The sequence below is a fragment of the Halichoeres trimaculatus genome, unplaced genomic scaffold (genome assembly GCF_033239565.1).
Source record: "Halichoeres trimaculatus isolate MK-OKI-2021-1 unplaced genomic scaffold, fHalTri1.1 fHalTri1_scaffold_13, whole genome shotgun sequence".
NCBI lineage: Eukaryota > Metazoa > Chordata > Actinopteri > Labriformes > Labridae > Halichoeres > Halichoeres trimaculatus.
In genome coordinates this window covers 14,685,826-14,706,078 of record NW_027437191.1, presented here as the reverse complement: position 1 = coordinate 14,706,078, position 20,253 = coordinate 14,685,826, and the positions used below count along the sequence as shown (strand labels likewise).

The window sequence follows — 20,253 nt, the reverse complement described above, 5'->3', positions numbered from 1 at the left end:
ACTGATGAATGTTCCTCTTTGAGCATACACAGGTCAACTGTCAGAAGAAAATCATGGCCTCTTTTTTCACTTGGCCTATTTAAAAGACAATTAAAGTGCCCATAAAAAGGATGGTTCTTTATGTTATACATCATAGAATAGAGGCAAAATAAGTAGATTTAGGTTATTTTCCTTACAAAAAGCAACATTGAAAATGATTGACTGCCCCCCTCAAGTCCACACCTTTAAATGTGGCATATTAGAAAATAAAGTGGACACTTTTGTTGTATTTTCAAAGGAAAACCTTTAGCTTGAGTTGCAGAAAGCATTGGATAACATCAGTATTGAAGTTCTCAGGAAATATATTCACACTATTCCAGACACATGTGCTACTGTGATGGCTGCAAAAGGTGAGCATACAAAGTAATAAAGTTAAAAGTAGTAGTAAAAAAAAAAAAAAAAATCAGTATAGACTCACTTATTTTTAGATGTGTCAGGTGTTCTGACAATTTTGGCCACCATTATATATTCATGCTCTCCCACCAGTATTGCTGTACCAAGTCGCCTGTTGATTACAAGTTAAAAAAACTAGTCTGACATACAAAGTATAGCGCTTTTTAGTTGAATTAAATAGATAACGTGTGATGGTTAATGTCACCTGTGCACGTTGAAACTGCAAAATCTTGTTTTTATTTTGGATAATTTTTGATCAGGCGACCGCGTGTGACGTCATTGCGTTTCTGAAGCCCCAGCCCAACCCAACAGGAAGACAACAGATTTCTTTTTTATCCTATAGAGACATATCAGCTACTGTTGAGGCAAAACACATACGATATCCTCGCCATTGGGGCGAACTTGTGAATAAAATGCCCTTATTTGATGGTCTGGGAAGTGGAGGAGAGAAGACAGCGATCGTCATTGACTTAGGAGCAGCGTACACAAAGTGAGTACCAGCTTCGTTAGCTCTCTTTGGGGTTAGCATACGAAGCTAACGTCAATGTATATTGTATTTACAACTGAAATAGAACTCACAGGTCATGACCTGAACATTTTGGACTGGTTGAGTCTCACAAACATGTATAGATTGTTTATAATACTTAATCAGCGCTCTGTATCAGGCTAGCTACACATGCTAGTTTATATGCTAGTAGCTAGCATTGGCTAACGTCAAATAAGAGCAAGAATAAAATCCAGTCAGTAAAAAAATATACACTGAACACTATCAGAATCTAAAGTAGCTTCTTCCATAATGTATTTTTTTATAATACATATGCGTACGAGTTCAGTCTGTGAGCCTAAGTGAGGATGGAGTTTAAAGTTTTCAGTCTATAAATTGAGGAGCGGTTTCATGTAGCCGTTGAAAATGAATGACTGTGGATAAGGCTGAAAACCAACACAATTAGAACTATTTCCACATAATCAGATGCAGTGTCTTGTTTAGCCATTGTTAAATTGTCACACCATATTGTCTGCTGTTCCACTGACCTAAATAGTTTTGTCTAAGCACCTGCTAAGCTTAAAGCCCTCACACACTAACAGACACTGCACCTATCACTATGCCTTACAGATTTCCACAGCAATCATACCTTTGACTTCTTACTGCACTGTGCTTGCAGTGTTGTTATAATGCAACATGAGTCTTTGTGGGAATTTAATCTGAGGACTTTTGCAGCAAAGAGGAGACACAGGCCTGAGGCAAGTCACATGGAGATCAAGAGGAAGACTCCCTTTGGTTTTAGTAATGGTGTCTTTGTCTTCAGCTGACAGACTTGTAGTGTTTTTATGCTCCTTCACAGCTTAAGCTTTTGCAGGGTGTGTTTTAGGCTTTGATATCCTCAAACCCAAATGTTTCCTCATCACAAAAATCCTCACAAAAATTTTAGATACCACTATTTTTACATTTGCTTCATTACATACTGTTCCTTGGTATTATATTCATATTAAAGTATGTGTGGTAGCCCCTGAAAGGTTAATGTTTGCCTCAAAAATATATATTGAACATGTGTTATATCATCTTTATACCAAGGCTTTTCTTTTTTTCTATGCAGATGTGGCTTTGCAGGGGAAACGGGGCCCAGGTTCATAATTCCGAGCGAGATCCGGAAACCGGGACAACAGCAGGTTCGTCTGCTGCTACTGCTGATTGTTTATTATGCTATCTATGTTTTTTTTTTAATTATATTTGTTGATTATGTATGTGCTGTTTTGCTTTCAGGCCACCAAAGTTGTTCAGTACAACATCAACACAGAAGAGCTTTATGTCATCCTCAAAGAGTTTATCCATTTGCTGTACTTCAGGTGAGACTCATCTGTGTAGCTAATAATTCTAGAAAAAATTATGTATACATAGTGTTGTTTGTTTACATGTTCTGGAGAGTAAAATGGTTTTATTATCAGACACCTGCTGGTGAACCCTCGAGACAGAAGAGTGGTCATCATCGAGTCCATCCTCTGCCCGTCTCACTTCAGAGAGACGCTCACCAAGGTTTTCTTCAAACAGTTTGAGGTAAAAGACAAAAACAGACAGGGGGGTTGGTTAAACATAGCTTTAGCTGTGTATAAAAAAAAAACATTTCAGCCAGTCAATCTTAAGGTTAGTATCAGAAACACGGCGCTACACATCTTTTGAGCGTTGTGGTGTTTTTTTTTTTATCCAGGTGCCCTCAGTTGTGTTTGCTCCAAGTCATCTCATGGCCATCATGACTTTGGGCATCAACTCTGCTTTGGTGATGGACTGTGGCTACACAGAGACACTTGTCCTACCTGTATCCTTTTCCCATTATGATTGAGTTCCTGACCTAAAAGCAAAGATCTAACTGAAGTTGGCATTATTTAAGGTGATAGTTTGATCATATGTTGAACATCAGTACAGAGAGTGAATCAGAACAGGTTTAGTTTAAATACAGAAAGCCTGTTTCTTGTTTTAATTTTTTGACATTTTTGAACATGTGGATCTCAAATGGAGATTTATTCTCTTGTGCGTAAACTCAAGCTTTGAATTCATATCTTATCACCTTGACTGTGAAATCAGGTTTATGAGTGCACTCCTATTCTGCCAGCTTGGGAAGCTTTGCCGTTGGGAGGAAAAGCCATTCATAAGTACGTAGCTCTAAAAGATTTGATGCTGTCTAAAAAAAGTACAGTTCTATTCCAGTCCTTGCTCAGGTGTGATTGTAAAATTTTAACTTTAAGCTCTTCAAGATGTGCCTGTTTCTCCTCATATCTTTGTTCCTCGTAGGGAATTAGATGCTCTTCTTGTGGAGCAGTGCACTGTGGACACAGACACCACTACTGGGCAAAGTGTACCAGCTGTCATCGGTAATTATGAACAACACCACACACTGTGTCCTTTTCTATTAAATGGATCAACTTTCTCAAACATGGATAAGCAAGAAGAAACCGCTGATTTGTTCAACAATCCAGAGAGCAGAAGGAGATAATGGCTTTGACCAAGTGTGCATCATTTTCTATTCATAAGGAGAACTTGTTCCTGTGTGACATTTGAGTGAATTATACATACACGCTCTATTTTAGAGTTTTCCTAGCACACTTTTTCTTGAACCTGAGCTGAATCAGCTGTGAGAACTCCAGCTGCCGCAGAGTGAGAGGGGATACACATACATGCATCAATTATTGAGACAGACAGCAGGCTGACTCACTTCACTGGACTAGTAAACCAACTGCAATTCTGCAGTAAGCACACAGAGACTCAGGTCTCTATAATTAACCCTTTGCATTCAGTATCCAGTATCTGATAAGTGACAATGACTGGTGACCAAAAAAACTCAAAAGTTTGCCTTTGTAGCCCAGCAGTTTTAAATCATTTGCTTACACATTCGCCCAAACACTGATTCACCATCTTGTAAATTTCTCATTTGAAATCAGGGGAATTGCAGACAATAGTCATGCACATAGACCATAAATAATCTCTTCATTTTAACCTCTATCTTTCAAATGTTTAACAGGGACCATCCCAGAGGAGATTGTTGAGGATATAAAGGGTAAGTTTTGTTGAGTTATTTTATTTATTTTATTTTATTTTTTCAATTTCTAAATCAAATCATTGCACTTTGCTTTTTGGGGGTAGTCGAACTCATTAGGCTAAGTGAAAGAAATCTAAAAAAAATACATTGAAATAATACTGTAAAGTATCTTTTTAGATTGTGCATCCATAAATATGACAGATTCCTGAATTTATAAGTGAGTCTGTTTTGTTGAAATGGGAATAGCCATTATTTTTTGTCTCTATTGACAATCACTTATTGCCTAAAGTCCTTTGTTTTACAAGATTGGCTACAAGTTTTAGCTCATCTAAAACTATGTCTACTTTTTACATGCAGTCGATATTTAGGTAAAGGTCAACATTTCGGTTTCTGAAACATTCAGAATAACCCGTTAACATGCGTGAGCAAACAGGGTTATTCCTGTTTACATGGTATCTTGATAATACAGCAAAGCATGGACAACATCCCGACACACAGAGAACATCATGACACAGTGTGCCATGTCTGCATCTTCTTGTATCCATAGCAACAGCAGCAGCATGGTGGAAAATGAACAGCCTAGAGCAGGTAGCAGTCGCCTTCATTTCGACTTCCTGTACTCAAAAGACCATGATTCCTTGCAAACGGAACATGCACAGAAATTCATGTTCCTTTCAATAGGGATATCCAAATAGCTGTGTACATGACCAAATATTTAGGTTAGAAAGGAGTAACCCAGGGGTGATTTCAGGTTTTTAAACCACAATATGAGCATACTCAGTTTTTTTATAAGGGTTATTAGTGTTTACATGGTTGTGTGCAACTGGGTTGTGGCTTATATTCCAAATATGAAAGGGTTACTGACTGCATGTAAACATAGTAAATGTCTGCATTGAAATATTGAGTATCCTTCTAAATGATTAAATTCTTAAGTAAAATATGTTTCTTGTGTTCAACAATATGTGGACGTGTAGACTGTGCCGCAAAAAGCTTGTGCGAAGCATCTAGTGAAAGTTTTGGATCACTGAATTTTCTATGGATCTTTCATTTTGCAACTTGTCTCCAACTTTGATGAAAGCCACAAAGGATATTATCTAAGAACAGGGAACCCAATGGACTATTTTTTTGTAATGTATGTTTCTCTAAATGTTTCTTTGGTCTCTTCAGTGCGAACAGGCTTTGTCAGTGACCTGCAGAGAGGCCTCAAGATTCAAGAAGCCAAATTTAACATGGATGGTACAGCAGAGGTGAGAGATGGCCGCACGCCTGTGGTCTGGAAACAAATGTAGGCTGTAAATGAATGTTTTAAAACTTCTTCATCTAAACGTGTTTGCAGCGTCCAGCTCCTCCTCCAGATGTTGACTACCCTCTGGATGGTGAGAAAATCCTGCACGTCAAAGGATCAATCAGGTACCTCAGAAGATGGAGCTTTTGCTGAGAGGAAAGACTCTGAACTTTTATGTCTTTATTTGAGTTTTCTGGAGTTGTGTTCATGTTTTTGCCTTAGAGGGTCATCTTGTGAATGTTTGCCTTACCCTCAATTAGACCAGCTCTCTTTCTTTTCAGGGACTCTGTGATGGAGATCCTGTTTGAGCAGGATAATGAAGAGAAGAGTGTGGCCTCTCTCATACTTGATGCCCTCGTCAAGGTAAAGAGAAAGTTTCAAATGAAAATGCCTTTTAGTGTGTAATTACTTACTGATTCTAGTCCCAGTTCTTAAATATTCAAGACCAGTTGAGTTCTTTCATTGTCAAAACAGGAAAAGAGTCTTTGTTTGGTTTATGAATATAAAATCTATTCATTTAAAGTTTCTCTTGTTTTTAAAACACACACAATTAAATTAATTCATTTGGGTTTCTCGTCACTTCTTTTCCCTTTTTGGCGCAACATTTGGTGCTGCATTATCCTGCTGTAAACCTTCAGTATCTCTCACAGGAGGAATGCAGCAGCTCTGTATTGTTCTCCTCAGTGAACAGCCGTAGAGTTTAGTGTAAGGTTTTTCTCTGTGTTGTTGCTATGGTAACATTCAGTGGCCACTCCATACAGCAGCGTAGTTTCCATGTGGGTATCAAACCAGCTCAGGACCATCTAATTAATCTCAGCAGGAGCAGAGAACTCTCACTGTAAGAGCAACATTTGTGCAGCAGTCTGCCCATGATCTTAGTTTGAGCTCTGCAGACACACGTGGTGTCAAATGGTGTCAACATATCAGTTCCTTGCACAAAAAAAGGGTTTTCAAACAGTGATCTGACTCTTTGTCTCCATGCAGTGCCCGATAGATGCTCGCAAAGTGCTCTCAGAGAACCTGCTGGTGATCGGGGGCACAGCCATGCTGCCGGGCTTTATGCATCGCCTGCTGGCAGAGTTACGCCTCCTGGTGGAGAAACCCAAGTACAGTGAAGTGCTGGCCAGCAGGAGCCTGCGTATACACTCTCCACCTGCCAAGCCCAACTGCACCGCCTGGCTCGGAGGTCATACTTACGATTTAATTTAAACTTTCATCACTTAACTATAAACAAAGTTTAGAAATTGACACTGTCATTAAATGTCTTTCCAGCATAAGTATGCCTTAAAAAACCGATGAGATTGATGTAAAACTATCAGTTGTGTTCTCTTGTGTAATCTCCAAAGCTCTGTGTGTACATATGTCATATGCTCTGTTCACCAGGTGCCATCTTTGGAGCGCTGCAAGACATCCTGGGCAGCAGGTCAGTGTCTCGAGACTACTACAACCAGACAGGACGTATCCCAGACTGGTGCTGCCTGAGCTCTCCTCCTCCTGAATCTCTCTATGAAGCAGGGAAGACCCCTCCTCCTCTCATGAAGAGAGCGTTCTCCACAGAGAAGTAGAACATGCCGTAACATAACTCGATGTACTCTACCTAACAGAACACTGACCCCAAATAAAACATCAAAACACAAAGCTTGTTTAAATGTTAACCACACAAACAGCTCTAAATGTTTGAAATATCTGGTAGTCATACCTACATTTTATCTGCACATGATGTGGACTGTTGGCTGATCAGGAGAGTTGGTTTCTGGTGTCACCTGACAGGCAGGTATATGAAAATGGTGGGAGCATTAATATTCAAGAACTATTACAGTATTTCAAATAGTTTCTGTGCTATGTGCAGCCATGTTGACTGTTTTGTGTCGGGCACCTAGACTCCATGTGTTTTTCGCTCATCTTTTCATTTGGGGTAATTTGTAGTTTGATAAACTGCTCACATCATAAATGCTTCAAGTGAAAGCAACCTCAAGCTAACTCATCTGTTTATTTTTACAAAACAACAGAAACATTTGAAATGTTTGAAATCGTGTGTCATTCCCGGGTGATGTCTGTAGCACGAGATCACACTCAGTAGTTATTACCATAACCTCTCATTAAAATTGATGACAAGTTTATTTATTTATTTGATGTAAAAAAGGTCTTGTATAGGCATGCAGGTGTTCTTGCAGCACTTCATGCTTAAGCGGGTTAAAGGAACTTCTGATGCACTTCACCTCAGTTTTTCCAACCTAACGAATGTGTTTTAATATCACCCACATGATGTCCTGCTCTGTACCTTCAAATTCAATTATTACAGCAAAATAAATATTCAGTTAAGCCAACCACTTTCTGTTTTTCTCCCACATATTTGCATGTTTCAGTGTAACAAAAGGAAACTTTAACACCATTTCAGTCTTAAATAAAATGAGATTCTACATAAGGTTTTAATGAGTTTATATTTCATATTTAATTGAAAAGAGTGTAAAACACAACAAAGACTTAAACTGAAAAAGTTCATCTTTGTTTGATACATGCATTGTTTCAATAAATTCAGAACAAAGTCAACAAAAATCTTTTTAGAATAGAATAGAATAGAACTTTATTGTCATTGTAACAAATGCAACAAAATTGAAGTCACAGCAGCAAGAAAACAAAAGTAAGAAAGTGTATAGAAAGTGCAAAAAGGTCCATTAGAAAATAAATGATGACAACTTGTCCATCATTGTCCAGTTCAGCCAGTCTCCACAGGGTCCAGGACTGAGCTCCTTCAGTCATGCTCCATCTCTGTCTCCTGGATCCTGTCTGCTCACAGCAGGTGAAGCTCTTCCAATGTGGCGCTAGTGTCTGCTGTCAGCTCCGCTAGCTATGTCTCTGAATAGCATGATGCTACTCTGCCCTCTGGTATTCCCTCTGTTGCTGGGTTAGCACAGCTAGCTCGTCCATCTTATTGGAGATAGATCTTACGTTCCCAATGATGGATGGATGGAAGGACAGGTCCATGTGGTCACTTCTTAGCTCACACCTGAGAACCAGCATGTCGTCCTCACCTCCTCCTCCTCACCTTGTGGGAAGACATCAGGCCTTACACCAGTTAGCATTGACATGCTACCGACTGCTAACAGCTGAGTTCACATGTAAACAATGCAGCCATTGTTACATGTTGGATCTCCAGACAAACACAGGAGAAAAAGTAGTAAAAATATCACTGAAGCCACAAAAAGATTGGTGTCCATGACCGACAAATGAGCCATACAAAGTAATGATCCACTCCAAATACAAAGATTATGAAAAAGAGAAGAAAAACATTACAAGAAACGGACAAAGAAGAGAGAGCTGCAGCAAAAGGCAGCCATAGCCAACAGGGAGGCGCCTAGCAAGACTTGTGTTCTTCTTTCATGTTTCTTTCTTTAGACTCATGTTTTGTGGTGTAGAGTTGTGAATTTGGGGATTTTACCATCACTATTTCATAGCGTGATGAAACAAGTCAGAATCTGGAGAAATCTCTGCACAAATGTGCTAGAAATCAAAAACCAGCACTGGATGGCTATGACCTTTGAACCTTTAAATGGCACTGCATTAAAAAAAACATGGCTCTGTAGTGGAAGTTACTGCATGTGCATAATATCTGCAAACCATTTAATGTGAAGACAGTTTTTTGCTGCATGCACATATGCAGGTCAAAACTATGCAATTCAGAGTAGAAAGCATATAGAATATAAATGTGAAACAGGATAAAACATTATTATCATTTTATATGTTGCTTCATGGTGGCACCCTGGTTAGTGCTGCTTCACAGTAAGGAGGTCGTCAGTTCAAATCCCAGTTTTGGCAAGAGTGGGCCTTTCGCTGTGGAGTTTGCATGTTCTTCCTGTGCATGTGTGGGTTCTCTACTCTGGCTTCCTCCCACAGTCTGAAAACATGCTCATCAGGTTAACTGGTCACCTGTTGGTGTGAATGTGCGCATGACAGGTTGTCTGTGTGTTAACCCTGTGACTAATTGGAAACCAGTCCAAGGTGTACCCCGCCTCTCGCCTGAAGACATCTGGGATAGGCTCCAGCCACCCACGACCCTGAACAGCATAAACAGTAGACGATAGATGGATGAATATGTTGCCATACACTGTTTTTATTCATAGGGTGTCAATGATTTAAACACAAAACAGAACAGCTGATTCAGCAGCTAATTTTGAAGTAAAACACTTCCACACACCACTCTGAAATGTGAATAATACTAACATCTCAGAAGTCTCAGAGCAATCTTTCCTACTATTAGAAAAGAAACAGATCAACCTTTGATGATGCATCACAGCTCATATATCCCCCAGTTACAAACTAAAAAGACCCAGACTTTGTTAAATTTGAATCACATCTAGTTTCATCTAAGCTGTAGATCAAAATAAAACCCACACAGTAACTTTTTCCCCAGAGTATTTTGTGCGTGCTTCTAAAATCTCTGTTTTCTTCTCCTTTATCCTCCGAGCTAAAGATTTTCACAGCACAATAGTGCTTCATTGTTTTTTGTCTTTCTTTGTTACTCATTCTGAATTTTCTACAACAAAAAGAAAGTGCTAAAATGGTTGTTGGTAAATACAAACTGGTTAATGTATCTGTGTTGTTAGAGGTATTAGTTTCATAGGTTAAACACTTTGTGACAGGAAAAACAGAGGACGGTGTGTCCAGTATGTTGCAGGGAATAAAACCGTGAAAATTTCAGCTAAGATTCTTGTGTCTAAACAGAGACCAGAGATGTCCTTGGTGGTTGCATTTTTCTTATTTCACATTTCATGAACCTCCAAACACACACACACAAAGTGAGTCTGATAATACCAGAGTGGAGCAGCATCTGTGTGGCCTTTAAGGTCACATTCATGACTCAGGGTTAGTCTGTCTGGCTACTGTGGAGCTTGGGAACCAGTTGTATTATTACCCACAATGCACCTGCAGCCCCAGACTGGCAAAAAGTGTGGGAAATCAGATGGAGTGAAGTTTCTGATCACAGGCATAAAAATAGGAATCTGTATCAAGTGGAGGAAAACCTGTGAGGATGTAGATGTATGTTAGGAGATGTATGGACCCATCTGTCTGCCCTGCCCTCTTCAGTGAGAACAAACTGATCAGAGTCTTATTACCACAACTTAGTGCATGCAGTTTTATTGATTTCAATCACTGATCTGTCTACTTAACAGACAACACAGCTCTATTTACTCCCACCTGCTTCCTCTAGTTCAGCTGGGGAAAACCCCATCCTCCCTCAGCAGGGACCGGACTGCTGCATCAGTGCAGTTCCCAGGGACAGGAAGCAGCTGCTGTCTGTCTGACCTCTACATCGGCCTGAGACTCAGAGGAAACCCCATCAGAGTGAGTGAGCCCTGCCTGTGAGGAGAGCTACAAACCACTCAAGTAAGTTCAAAAGCAGTGCACACACTCAAATCTGTCCGCTCGTTCACCGTGTAGTCATGGTGGATTTTACAGATGTTATCTGACATTAAAGGATTATCGTGTACTATCTGTATTCTGCACCAGATAGAGAGATCATTCAGATAGATGAGGGTGTGTTAACTCAGGCTGAACTCGGCAGACTTCCTGAGAACAATATAAAACCTTTTCTTTGACGATCCCTGACCTGGATACATGTACCACCACAACGGCACCACAACTCCTCCAACTGTCCTTTTTACCTCAACATGTTTCGACTACAAACTGTCAGCAGTCTTTTGGAGGAAGAACGTATAAAATTGGTAGTCGAAACATGTCAAGGTAAAAAAAATAAAAAAAAATCACACAAGTCTAGCTACGAGAATTATCTTACTAAAACATACAGTGCCAGACCAAATGAACCTTTCTTGGGCCTGAGGTTCACTTTTTATTGGAACAACAGGAGAACAATGTTTAGAAAGTTGGGGAAAAAGCAAAACAACAAAGATTATGATGAGCCAAGAAGATGATTGAAACATTCATGGTGTAAACGTAATTTGGAAGGTGTCATCCTGGGTGAGATAAAAGTGTAATAAAAAGTTTGTAAAGGTTGCAATTAAAGTTTATTTTGGGATGTAAAAAAGTTTGTATAGGTTTATTTTGGAGTCACTTAGATTATAATAATTGTATTTGACAGTCTCCTTGGGTTAGCCTTTAGTCCCTAAACAGCAAACACGCAGGTGCTCGGTGCCTGATATATTTATGGTTCCCTGTTTAAGTTTGCTTGTTCTTCTTCTTTGTTTGTTCGTTAAACCTTTGATATATTTTTGTTTAAACCCTACAGAGCTGAAATCATTAACATCAGAGCTACTAGAATGAGCAGGATGTCTCTTTCATACATGGTTTTGGCCTGTTTCTGCAAAGCCCTTTGTTTGCTACCTGTAAAACTCCTGATGTCATCAGTATATATGTGGTATGAGGGTTGGATACAACTGTGTTATAAATTTATCTTTCTATTACACAACATCTGTCTTCTTCTTGTTTGTAGATTGAATTTACTGTGGATGCTGGTCCCTGATCTCGTCTCCATTAAGACTAACAGGTGCAGTGATAGAAGCCACATTGAGATTCATGGTGCTCGTTCTGCGGGGCTTGACTGACACACACACCATAGTGCCCCCGCATTTATTAGGTGGGCTCAGATGGGTTTTCACAGCCAGTGTGATTTACGGGGTAATTTGTCTGGTGTGTTAAGAAAAACAGCCTCAGCGGAGGAGATAACAAAGATGAATGGTGACTCAGTGCGGGCTGTGTCAGTGGAGCAGCCTGGTGCATGTGTCAGGAAAGGTATGTTTGTGCTACCTAATACAGGGCTTAAATTAGGTAATTAATCCAAAAGAACGTGGCTAATATAAGACTTTTTATGTTGCAGGATATTTATAAAGGAAGTGAATCTCAGAACTTAGTTATTGTTATAACGTTGAATTGTTATGTAAGATAGTTGTTGATAGTTTTTTTTCTATGTATTTCACAACCATATTGTAACAATATGACTAAGGTTAGAAGAAAATGTGTGGGAGGAAGGGGGAGATTTTGTTTCTAAATAAAGAATGAGGAGATCTTTGCAAAGAGGAAATAGGTCTCTATATTCATGAAATGCACTCTACTACAAAATTCTTAGTATTGTAACTTTAATAATGCTGTTAATTTCATCAACATCATAGCTCTATCAACCAATAAAAGCAAGACCAGAAAGTGGATACCAGAGGAAAGGACTTTCTAACTTGTAGTTACTTTTTGACCACTTGGGGGCGCCAGAAAAACCTACAAATGCTCACTTATTTACATCCCAGGTAGGAAAAATAATGTTTCATTTTTTAGTTTGTTTTCACAAATGCACGTGACATGTTTTAAACTGCTGAAAAGCACAACATCAAATCACACTATAATACATCAGAACAATTGTAGAGCAAGACAACAAGAGGAGAATCAACTATGACCAAAGAAGTGATGCTAACATAACCAGCTAACCATTCTCCTTAGACTACCTTTTATTCATTTCTTTTTATTTCTTTTTTTTTTTTTTTCAAGTTTAACTCATGTCCCATCCATTAGAATGGTGGTAACAAGGTATATGATCAATACTACAGCCAGTCAGCAGAGGGGGCTCTTGATGTTTGGGCTTCAGGGTCACTGAGTAGTCTCTTTAATGACATTCTATGATTGTCACAAATTTAATGCCCAACTCGTTAAATTAGTGTGTATGGAGGAGTAGGAGAGGAGGAGTGTGTAAACGCTGCTGTTTCTCTTCTCTGACGGTTGAAAAGGTTTTTTTTCAGTTGATGATCAGATGTATTTGAGGGTCGGCGCGCGCGCTCTCTTTCCCAGCTCGCGCACATCAGATAAACGGAACCCTTCAGCTGTTTTCACTTTTTACCCACTGACTGGAGACGAGGGGAGGTAACCCTTGCCTCGCACTAACATGCAAAGTTTCGCCGTTCTCTCGCATTTTTTATTGGTTCTTCTTTATCAGCGGGTACCTGCACAGGTAATTCAACAATTTTAAAACCTAAACTATTTGAAATTTCTCCACAAGAACGCGACACTTTCAGGCTGTTTTGGTTTGAAATATTTTGATAATATTTTACTTTTATCAATGGGAATCAAATGTCCACAACCGAAGTTTAACTTTTTTCAATTATTGTTTGCTGTATGGTATTCTGCATGTTCTGAGATGTTTACATTTGACTTCAAGTTATAATTAAATCTGCTGTTTAACCTAAACACTACATTTTAGTTAACTTGAAGTTTTCTCCATCCCTTCAAACGTGATTCCTATCAGTCCCTCACGTGCAGCTCTCAGGAGTCCCATCTGTCTCATTCCCCTGCCTTTATATGTATACACTGTCAGACTGCCTTTGCCCTACATTTTGTTCTCGTTTGCATTAAGTGGTCGAAATGTTCACTCATGTAACTTCTGCATGGTACTGGGTAAGTTGGGTAAGTGTAGCTACTGCTCCACAAACTACAGTGAATATGTAAAACTCAACCAGCACAGAGCTCAAGACAGCAGTTAAAGTTTTCTTTTTTCTTTTTTCTTTTTCTGGGTGCCTACACTCATTTTCTTTAATGGGAAACTGCACTTTTCAGTTATTGTGGAGCATAATAAAGAGACCTCATATTTAACAACTCTTTAAAGTTGGCTCTCATACTGGTATCTATATATAGTAAATTAAAAAGCACATTGCAATCAGTCCAAAAACCTTTTTACAAAAGTGTTAATGGAAGATGAGTCTGCGAGAATCTTTTATTCTTGAAATGATCCTGATTCAGGTAGTTTTCTTATTTTCCAAAAAACATTTTGGTAATCTGTTTCTGCTGCAATTATGCTAAGAAAAAAAAAACAGAAAAAGCTGAACACAAAATTTAATGATGATGCAAAAGGTTTGAATTAAACTGATGTACAATGTTTTTATAGATGGCAACAGTTGTAGCCCATTTAAAAGTCTTAAAGCCTGGAAACTTTGCACAAAAAAGGAAGTGGAACCACCAGCTATTTCTTTTCTGAAAACTGCATCTTCTTTTAATGCTCACTTACAAACAGGAGGGAAATTTAGATTTAGCCAACAGAATCATTACAACAAAAGTTTGAGGTAAATAATATTAAACCTATGTAGGGTAATTATTTATTTATTTATTTATCTATCTATTTATTTATTTATTTATTTATCTATTTTTATTTTATTTTTATTTTTTTTTATTTTACTTTATTTTATTTTACCTCAGTGAATTAATGAAATAAACCTCCTTCTTCATGACAGAACACTTGATATTTAAGAGAGATGTGCGAAAGACGAGAAAACAGACAAGAAAAAAACTGATAGACCAAAAAATGCCAAGAACCAACTTAAAAACTTAAATTTCAATCCAAAAACTGGTTAGCATCCACTTCTTTACTGAAAATAAAAAAGAGGAAAAAATAGTAGAAAGAAAGAAGTGAAGGTTTTTGGGTATACTTTTAGATACTCTATGATAAATCCAGCTTCCCTCAGGAACAGGCTACCTCACCATGTCTCTGTACTAGTTACAGCTACTACAAGTAATCTTCTTCTATCATTCCAGAAAAAGCAGCACAATCTCTTGAGTTACACCACAAACTCGTTTTCAGCAACCCTTTAAAATCCCACCATCAAACGAGCTGTTGTCTAAGCCCTGAAGCATCCCGTGTGTCGGACATTTACAGAGTTCCCATCAGTGTTCACAGAGTGAGGCGAGGACTCAGAAACAGATTGTTGATATTCAAAAGAAGAGGAGAGCCAAGATCAACTTCACACTTTGTCTATCTGCTCAAATTGGCTTTCAGAAATGGGTAACGTTTCCATCCTGAGTTTGGATGCTGGGCTGTGAGAAATAAAAAAAAGCTCCAGCTGTGTCATGACACTTTTCTGTACTGCCTTTGTTTTCTCTGTGTTTATTGTCTGCAAACCTCCCACTAGTCAAGAGCAGCTATTCTTCGTTGTTATTCTTTGCATACTTTGAGAGCTATTGCTGCCTTTAATATAAACCTTCTAGTATTACAACAAATTGAGAAATCAAGTGGGTTTCATTTTGGTGGCTGGCTCACTTTACTGTTTTTTTTGCTGATTTGCAAACAGCGGCACAGTGGTACATCATGCTGCATCATTGTTTTTACTGGATGTTGTGTGTGCACTATTCTTCTTCACCACTAGAGGGTGCCCTGCTACAGCTGGAGGAGCCTACTTAGAGTGTCATCTCATTTCTCACCTGTATCACTTTTCTTATTAACAGCATGCACTTTATCACTACCGCTGTTTGAAATTGACTCATACTTTATTAAAGAAAACTGTCTGTGATTTTATTTTGTTTTTATATTTATAGCAGGTTTTACATCCTCCAGAAGAACACCACTCTAAAGGTAATGCCTCCCACTAATTTGGTAATACTGCCTCCAGCAAAAGATCCAGTAATTGATCTTTTTGAAACTCTTTTTTGAAACTTGCAGTGATGCTGTTCCAGGAGGTGTGGGTGAGGAGCATGTGTCGACCCATGGAGCAGTTGGTGGATGTGGAGCAGGAGTACCCTGGAGAGGTGGAGTACATCTACATGCCTGCTTGTGTCCCACTTTGGAGATGCTCTGGTTGCTGCGGGGATGAAAACCTGGAGTGCCAGGCAACACTAGAGCGCAACATCACTCTGCAGGTAAAACACAAGAAGTTTCTTTAAAATGTTTTCTTTCTTCATATGTTCATGAAGCTTTTCTCTTTTATTTGTTTTCCAGGTGATGCGGCTCCATCCCATGACCTCTATGCACCATGTGGAGCTAACATTTGTGGAGCATCAAACATGTGAATGCAGGTGATAAAAACAATCAAATACAGATCAATAACCCTGTACTGCAGCTAAGTGCTGATTGCTCTCATTGTTACCCGGTTCCAGAGCCCGCCAGAAGCTCCCAAACAATAAAAGGTCAGTACATCTCATTGATTAATTATAAGATCAATACTTTTATCTCACTTTGCTTCTCTTCTTCAGCAGTGAGTCTCTAAAGAACAGAGCTCGGAGGAGGAAACACAAGAAGACGGCAAATGGCTGTGGCAAGTAAGAGATGGATTTCCCCCAGTGGTGCAGCACTTAGAATCACATGGACACGCACACAAACACAGAGACACTAACTCATAATGTTTGGACATTTAGGGCTGCATCCATCACCGCTTCCCCCCACTCTGTCAGACCACAAGGACGGATGAGATTAAACCATATCACTGTATACATCGTCTGCTGTGTTGCCCTTCCTGAAGCACAGAACTTGTGGTTCAGTTTAAGGCCACAGAGAATTTTTTGCACAATAATCCAAGGCTGCTGATAGATCCGACCAAGGACTACCCGTGCAAAGGTTTAGTCTGGAAATAAGAGGTTCACATCTCAGGAAAAATAACTTTCATAAGGAGTTCATGTGGAGAACAGTAAGCATCTGCATCAGTCTAATTTGTTCACAAGTTTTTGAAGTTTTGTCTGTAGCAGGCAACCCATGTCATGTTCTGTCATGTCAAATACCACATACATATTTTCATCTACAACAAAGTTAGTCGTATTATTTAGACTCAAACAGCTGATCAAGACTGAGGTACAGCTGGAGTTTTTATTTGCGAGAACTCAAATATTCATTCTGACCATTCTCCAAAAGCTGACATGTCCAATAAGAGTAAATATATACTTTATGTGATAGACTCTATTACATTTAGAGAAATGAACGTCAAAGCAATCTAAAATAATGTGCTTTAAATTCATTTGTTTGTTTGCAGACACATAAAGGTCAGGGGTCATGTCAGCGGTAGTCTCTGTACTTCTCTCACACATTCTGATGTGGCATTGCCAGAAAGAATAACAGGCCAAAGAAAAATATATGTGAAAAGGCCTTGATTGTGATTTTAAAGCTGTAAACAGGTTTTTAAAATCTTACAAAGTGGGGCTGTTAGGACACGTGATGAGTTTGCTTTTCTAGAGATCAGGTTTGTCTGTGTGAATCCACATTCTCTTCATCAAAACCGATCCAACATATAAGGACGAATGAAAGGGACTCTAAGGTACTTTGGATCAGCGGCTGTGTTTCTCCAGGACCTCATTTCGTTTGCCATTCTAAAAATCCATCAAATGGACATAAAAGAAAAAATACTATTCTGTCATAACGCACAAAATAAATGAGAGTCCAAAATGTAACCACAGAATAGAGGACTTGTGCGATAAATAAATGTATAACCCCTCAGGTCTGTGAATGAAGAGTATCTTGATGGGGAAGACTGTAAACTGTGTCAGAGCAGAGCTGCGAACATTAACCAGGCAGGGCTAGCGTAAAAAAAAAATCATCATCTTGCTGACTTAAGCATTTTAGGCTCCAGAGGCTTAATGTAAGAATACCACAGCCTCTCTTGCTTCTACTTTAAGTCCTAAACCTGTGTCTTCAGCGAACCTTTTCGTCATACAAGTGCAACATTTAATACTGTACTTTGAACTCAGTTCTCAACTGTTGTTATTTTTCCTGACCACAGTTTCTTTGACAAGTTATTTCATTTATTTATTTATTTATTTAGAAGGATAGCCTCTTTTAGTTTTAAGGGGGTCCTAACAAGACATAGAGAAGAGTTTTGTTATTCTACAAAACAATTCAAATATGTGAGGTAGAGGAAAAAGTATACACTGTGCACATTCTGTGCAAGTTTGCTGAGAGGTACTGTTTCTTTCTGTCCAATCAGTTATATCATCATTAGAAATACTGGGGACACAACAGCTGCATACAATACAAAAAAAATGTTTTTTAATGTAAATCAATTCTTGATTCATAGACACGTTAACGTTTCCCTTCCTGGAAACAGAACACGATGATGAAGTGAGGGCATCTGTGTCAAAGAGTGACGTCAAGTTCCACTGTCATCTCTGATCAGAAACAGAGTGAGAGGACATCTTACTCTGACACCTCGAAAATCCTGTCCTGAGAATCATATCAGCTTAAAGGCAGATTCCAGATGTGTGGTCATTATGAAAAATGTTGTTTGGAGGAGGTGGTCTGTGGGTTCCCTCCTCTTTAAGAACTTTATGATCTTTAAAACCTGGGTGGTCATGTGGTTTCTTCTGTTTTCTGCTCAAGCACATTGTTAATGCCTCACAGTGTCTTGTAGTATTGTAAATTGGGCCACGATTTAGAAGCAGCAACTCATCATCCTGTAGCCTTTCAAACCTAGTCCTTAGTGGTCAGGAGGACCACACAGTTGCAGTAGATTCAGAGGGATGAAATAACATGATGCCAAAACTCAACATAGACCGAGTCTGACAAAAACTTCCTCCTCAAAACCTGCTGGAGTAAACATTCACAATTGGAGTTTATGGTGGCCCCACTGTTTTGAATGAAGTTTAACTTTGGTGGTTAAGAGGAACATTTTGTCATTTTTATTTCACTTTACCCCACACAGACACATTTTCTAAAGGTACGCTTGGGTAATGGACTCTCCCTCTGTGCTTGTTTTGTTGTGTCATATTTAGAATTTGAACAGTTTGGGAAACAGTTTTAAAAGTTTAGAAAGCTCATATTTAAGTAGATATATTCTCCTAGGTAAAAAGTGGAGATCATAGTCAAAAGTGTGACTTTCAAAGTGGTGAATTAAAACCACACTAAGCCAGATTCAAGTGATTCAATCTCTGCTGGTGATAGCCCATTTTTTTCAGGGGCTTTAAAGAGTTACAACCTGTTAAATGTTCTAAAAAAATTAACAGGATGTGCTCATTGATTTTCCAGTTTTTGGATCAAACCCACTTATACCCCTGAAGCAAGCCATTTAGATGTCTTTGTAATTCTGCTCTAAGAGCAAAAAACTCTTTCAATAACCACTTTCCCCAATTTGGTGTCTGGAAGGCTTTATGTGTTGTTAATATAGTCTTTCTTTGGCTAAATAGTCTCAATTCTTCTATTGATGGAAGGGCAGATTTAGTAGTTAGACCATTGAACTGCAGTAGGGGGCATGTGAATAATGCTGTTCATTAACATTAAGCTTCACTGCCTCACACCAGGGTCGGGCATTTGAAATTCAAACACCGGTTATTGAAACTGAAAACGTCTTGTAATCAATAAGTGGATAAAAACATTGTTTCCATTTCTTTTTCTTTTGTTTCAGGTGCCAGTTCCCTCAAACCAAGATGAATCTTCATTGATCCACACCAAAGTTCATTCTACAGGAGATTAGAGGGGCATTTTTAAATGCATATATTTCATGGTTCATTTATTTGTTTCCTCCACTCATATATAACTCACCTGCCAGACTCTGTATATAGTCTGCCACACTCTTGCCTCTTTTGATTGATTACCAATCAAAATATGAAGAAAACAATTAGATCTGTAGAGTGCTAGTGAATAACTGCTGTATTAATGGATACATTTGAATGTCAAACATAGCTTTTACAACTGTTGATTCTGACTAGGGTTTTCATAGCAGACACAGACAGATTAAAACAGGTATCGACATAATAGGTGGAATGCTGCAAGCTCATCAACTGCCAGGGGAAGGATTATGGCCTTTGTCCAGCCTCAGGTGTTCCCTGATTAACTGTCTGATCATTCAGAGAACATCCACAAAGAGGCCGCCAACTCAGTCAATTCATGTTCTTGGTCTCAAGTGGTATGAACCCTGACTGAAATAAGTTTCTGAAATAAAATTTCACTGAAAAAAAAAACCGGTTTGTTATTTGCAGTTTGTCATTGCTGGTCCACTTGAATGGGTATCATCTGAGGACACAACAAGCTTCTATTATGTTCAGGCTTCGCACTCTTATCCCCTTTGTTGTACTGCATTCACATAAGACATGTCAGATGATACAGATGTTGGATTTACCAGCAAATAATCATTGTATAGTATCCCACAGAACAGTAATATCAAAGTTACAGGACAGCTTTTGAGGCAAGACTAACTTTAACTGAATGAATAGGATGTATACACCATTAGAAACCTTGATGCATCATCTCCAATAGCATCTGTTGCAATTAGTTAATAAACTGTAGTGATGAGACAATTGCAGTCAAATGCATCAGGCTTACACGTG

The 20,253-nt window shown here is 38.8% G+C and overlaps 2 protein-coding genes across 3 annotated transcripts; both read left to right on the top strand.

Moving 5' to 3' along the window:
* The first annotated feature begins 702 nt into the window (after window positions 1–702).
* On the top strand, window positions 703–7,638 carry actr10 (actin related protein 10). Its single transcript, XM_074684546.1, has 13 exons — window positions 703–922; window positions 2,028–2,100; window positions 2,195–2,277; window positions 2,377–2,485; window positions 2,637–2,744; window positions 3,011–3,078; window positions 3,218–3,297; window positions 3,945–3,980; window positions 5,130–5,209; window positions 5,299–5,372; window positions 5,529–5,610; window positions 6,232–6,433; window positions 6,631–7,638. Exons 1-13 carry the CDS (start codon window positions 846–848, stop codon window positions 6,810–6,812), a joined length of 1,254 nt encoding a protein of 417 aa, XP_074540647.1. The 5' UTR covers window positions 703–845; the 3' UTR covers window positions 6,813–7,638.
* Window positions 7,639–13,016: 5,378 nt separating this feature from the next.
* LOC141801888 (vascular endothelial growth factor A-like) lies at window positions 13,017–19,869 on the top strand. Of its 2 annotated transcripts, none has more exons than XM_074685203.1 (7): window positions 13,017–13,195; window positions 15,547–15,583; window positions 15,671–15,867; window positions 15,947–16,023; window positions 16,105–16,134; window positions 16,204–16,266; window positions 19,332–19,869. In XM_074685203.1, exons 1-7 carry the CDS (start codon window positions 13,130–13,132, stop codon window positions 19,366–19,368), a joined length of 507 nt encoding a protein of 168 aa, XP_074541304.1. In that variant the 5' UTR covers window positions 13,017–13,129; the 3' UTR covers window positions 19,369–19,869. The 2 variants fall into 2 exon arrangements, with proteins under 2 accessions (XP_074541304.1, XP_074541302.1); XM_074685201.1 differs by having other exon boundaries at window positions 13,019–13,195; window positions 16,201–16,266.
* The last annotated feature ends 384 nt before the right edge of the window (window positions 19,870–20,253 follow it).

What these genes read in the sequence shown, in the direction of transcription:
- actr10 (XM_074684546.1), top strand. Translation starts at nt 846, where the DNA reads ATGCCCTTATTTGATGGTCTGGGAAGTGGAGGAGAGAAGACAGCGATC. An exon ending in TTTTCTTCAAACAGTTTGAG is followed by an intron (nt 2,486 to 2,636) that starts GTAAAAGACAAA and finishes TTTTTTATCCAG; the next exon opens with GTGCCCTCAGTTGTGTTTGC. An exon ending in AAGTGTACCAGCTGTCATCG is followed by an intron (nt 3,298 to 3,944) that starts GTAATTATGAAC and finishes AATGTTTAACAG; the next exon opens with GGACCATCCCAGAGGAGATT.
- LOC141801888 (XM_074685201.1), top strand. Translation starts at nt 13,130, where the DNA reads ATGCAAAGTTTCGCCGTTCTCTCGCATTTTTTATTGGTTCTTCTTTAT. An exon ending in AGCGCAACATCACTCTGCAG is followed by an intron (nt 15,868 to 15,946) that starts GTAAAACACAAG and finishes TTTGTTTTCCAG; the next exon opens with GTGATGCGGCTCCATCCCAT. An exon ending in AAGCTCCCAAACAATAAAAG is followed by an intron (nt 16,135 to 16,200) that starts GTCAGTACATCT and finishes TCTCTTCTTCAG; the next exon opens with CAGTGAGTCTCTAAAGAACA.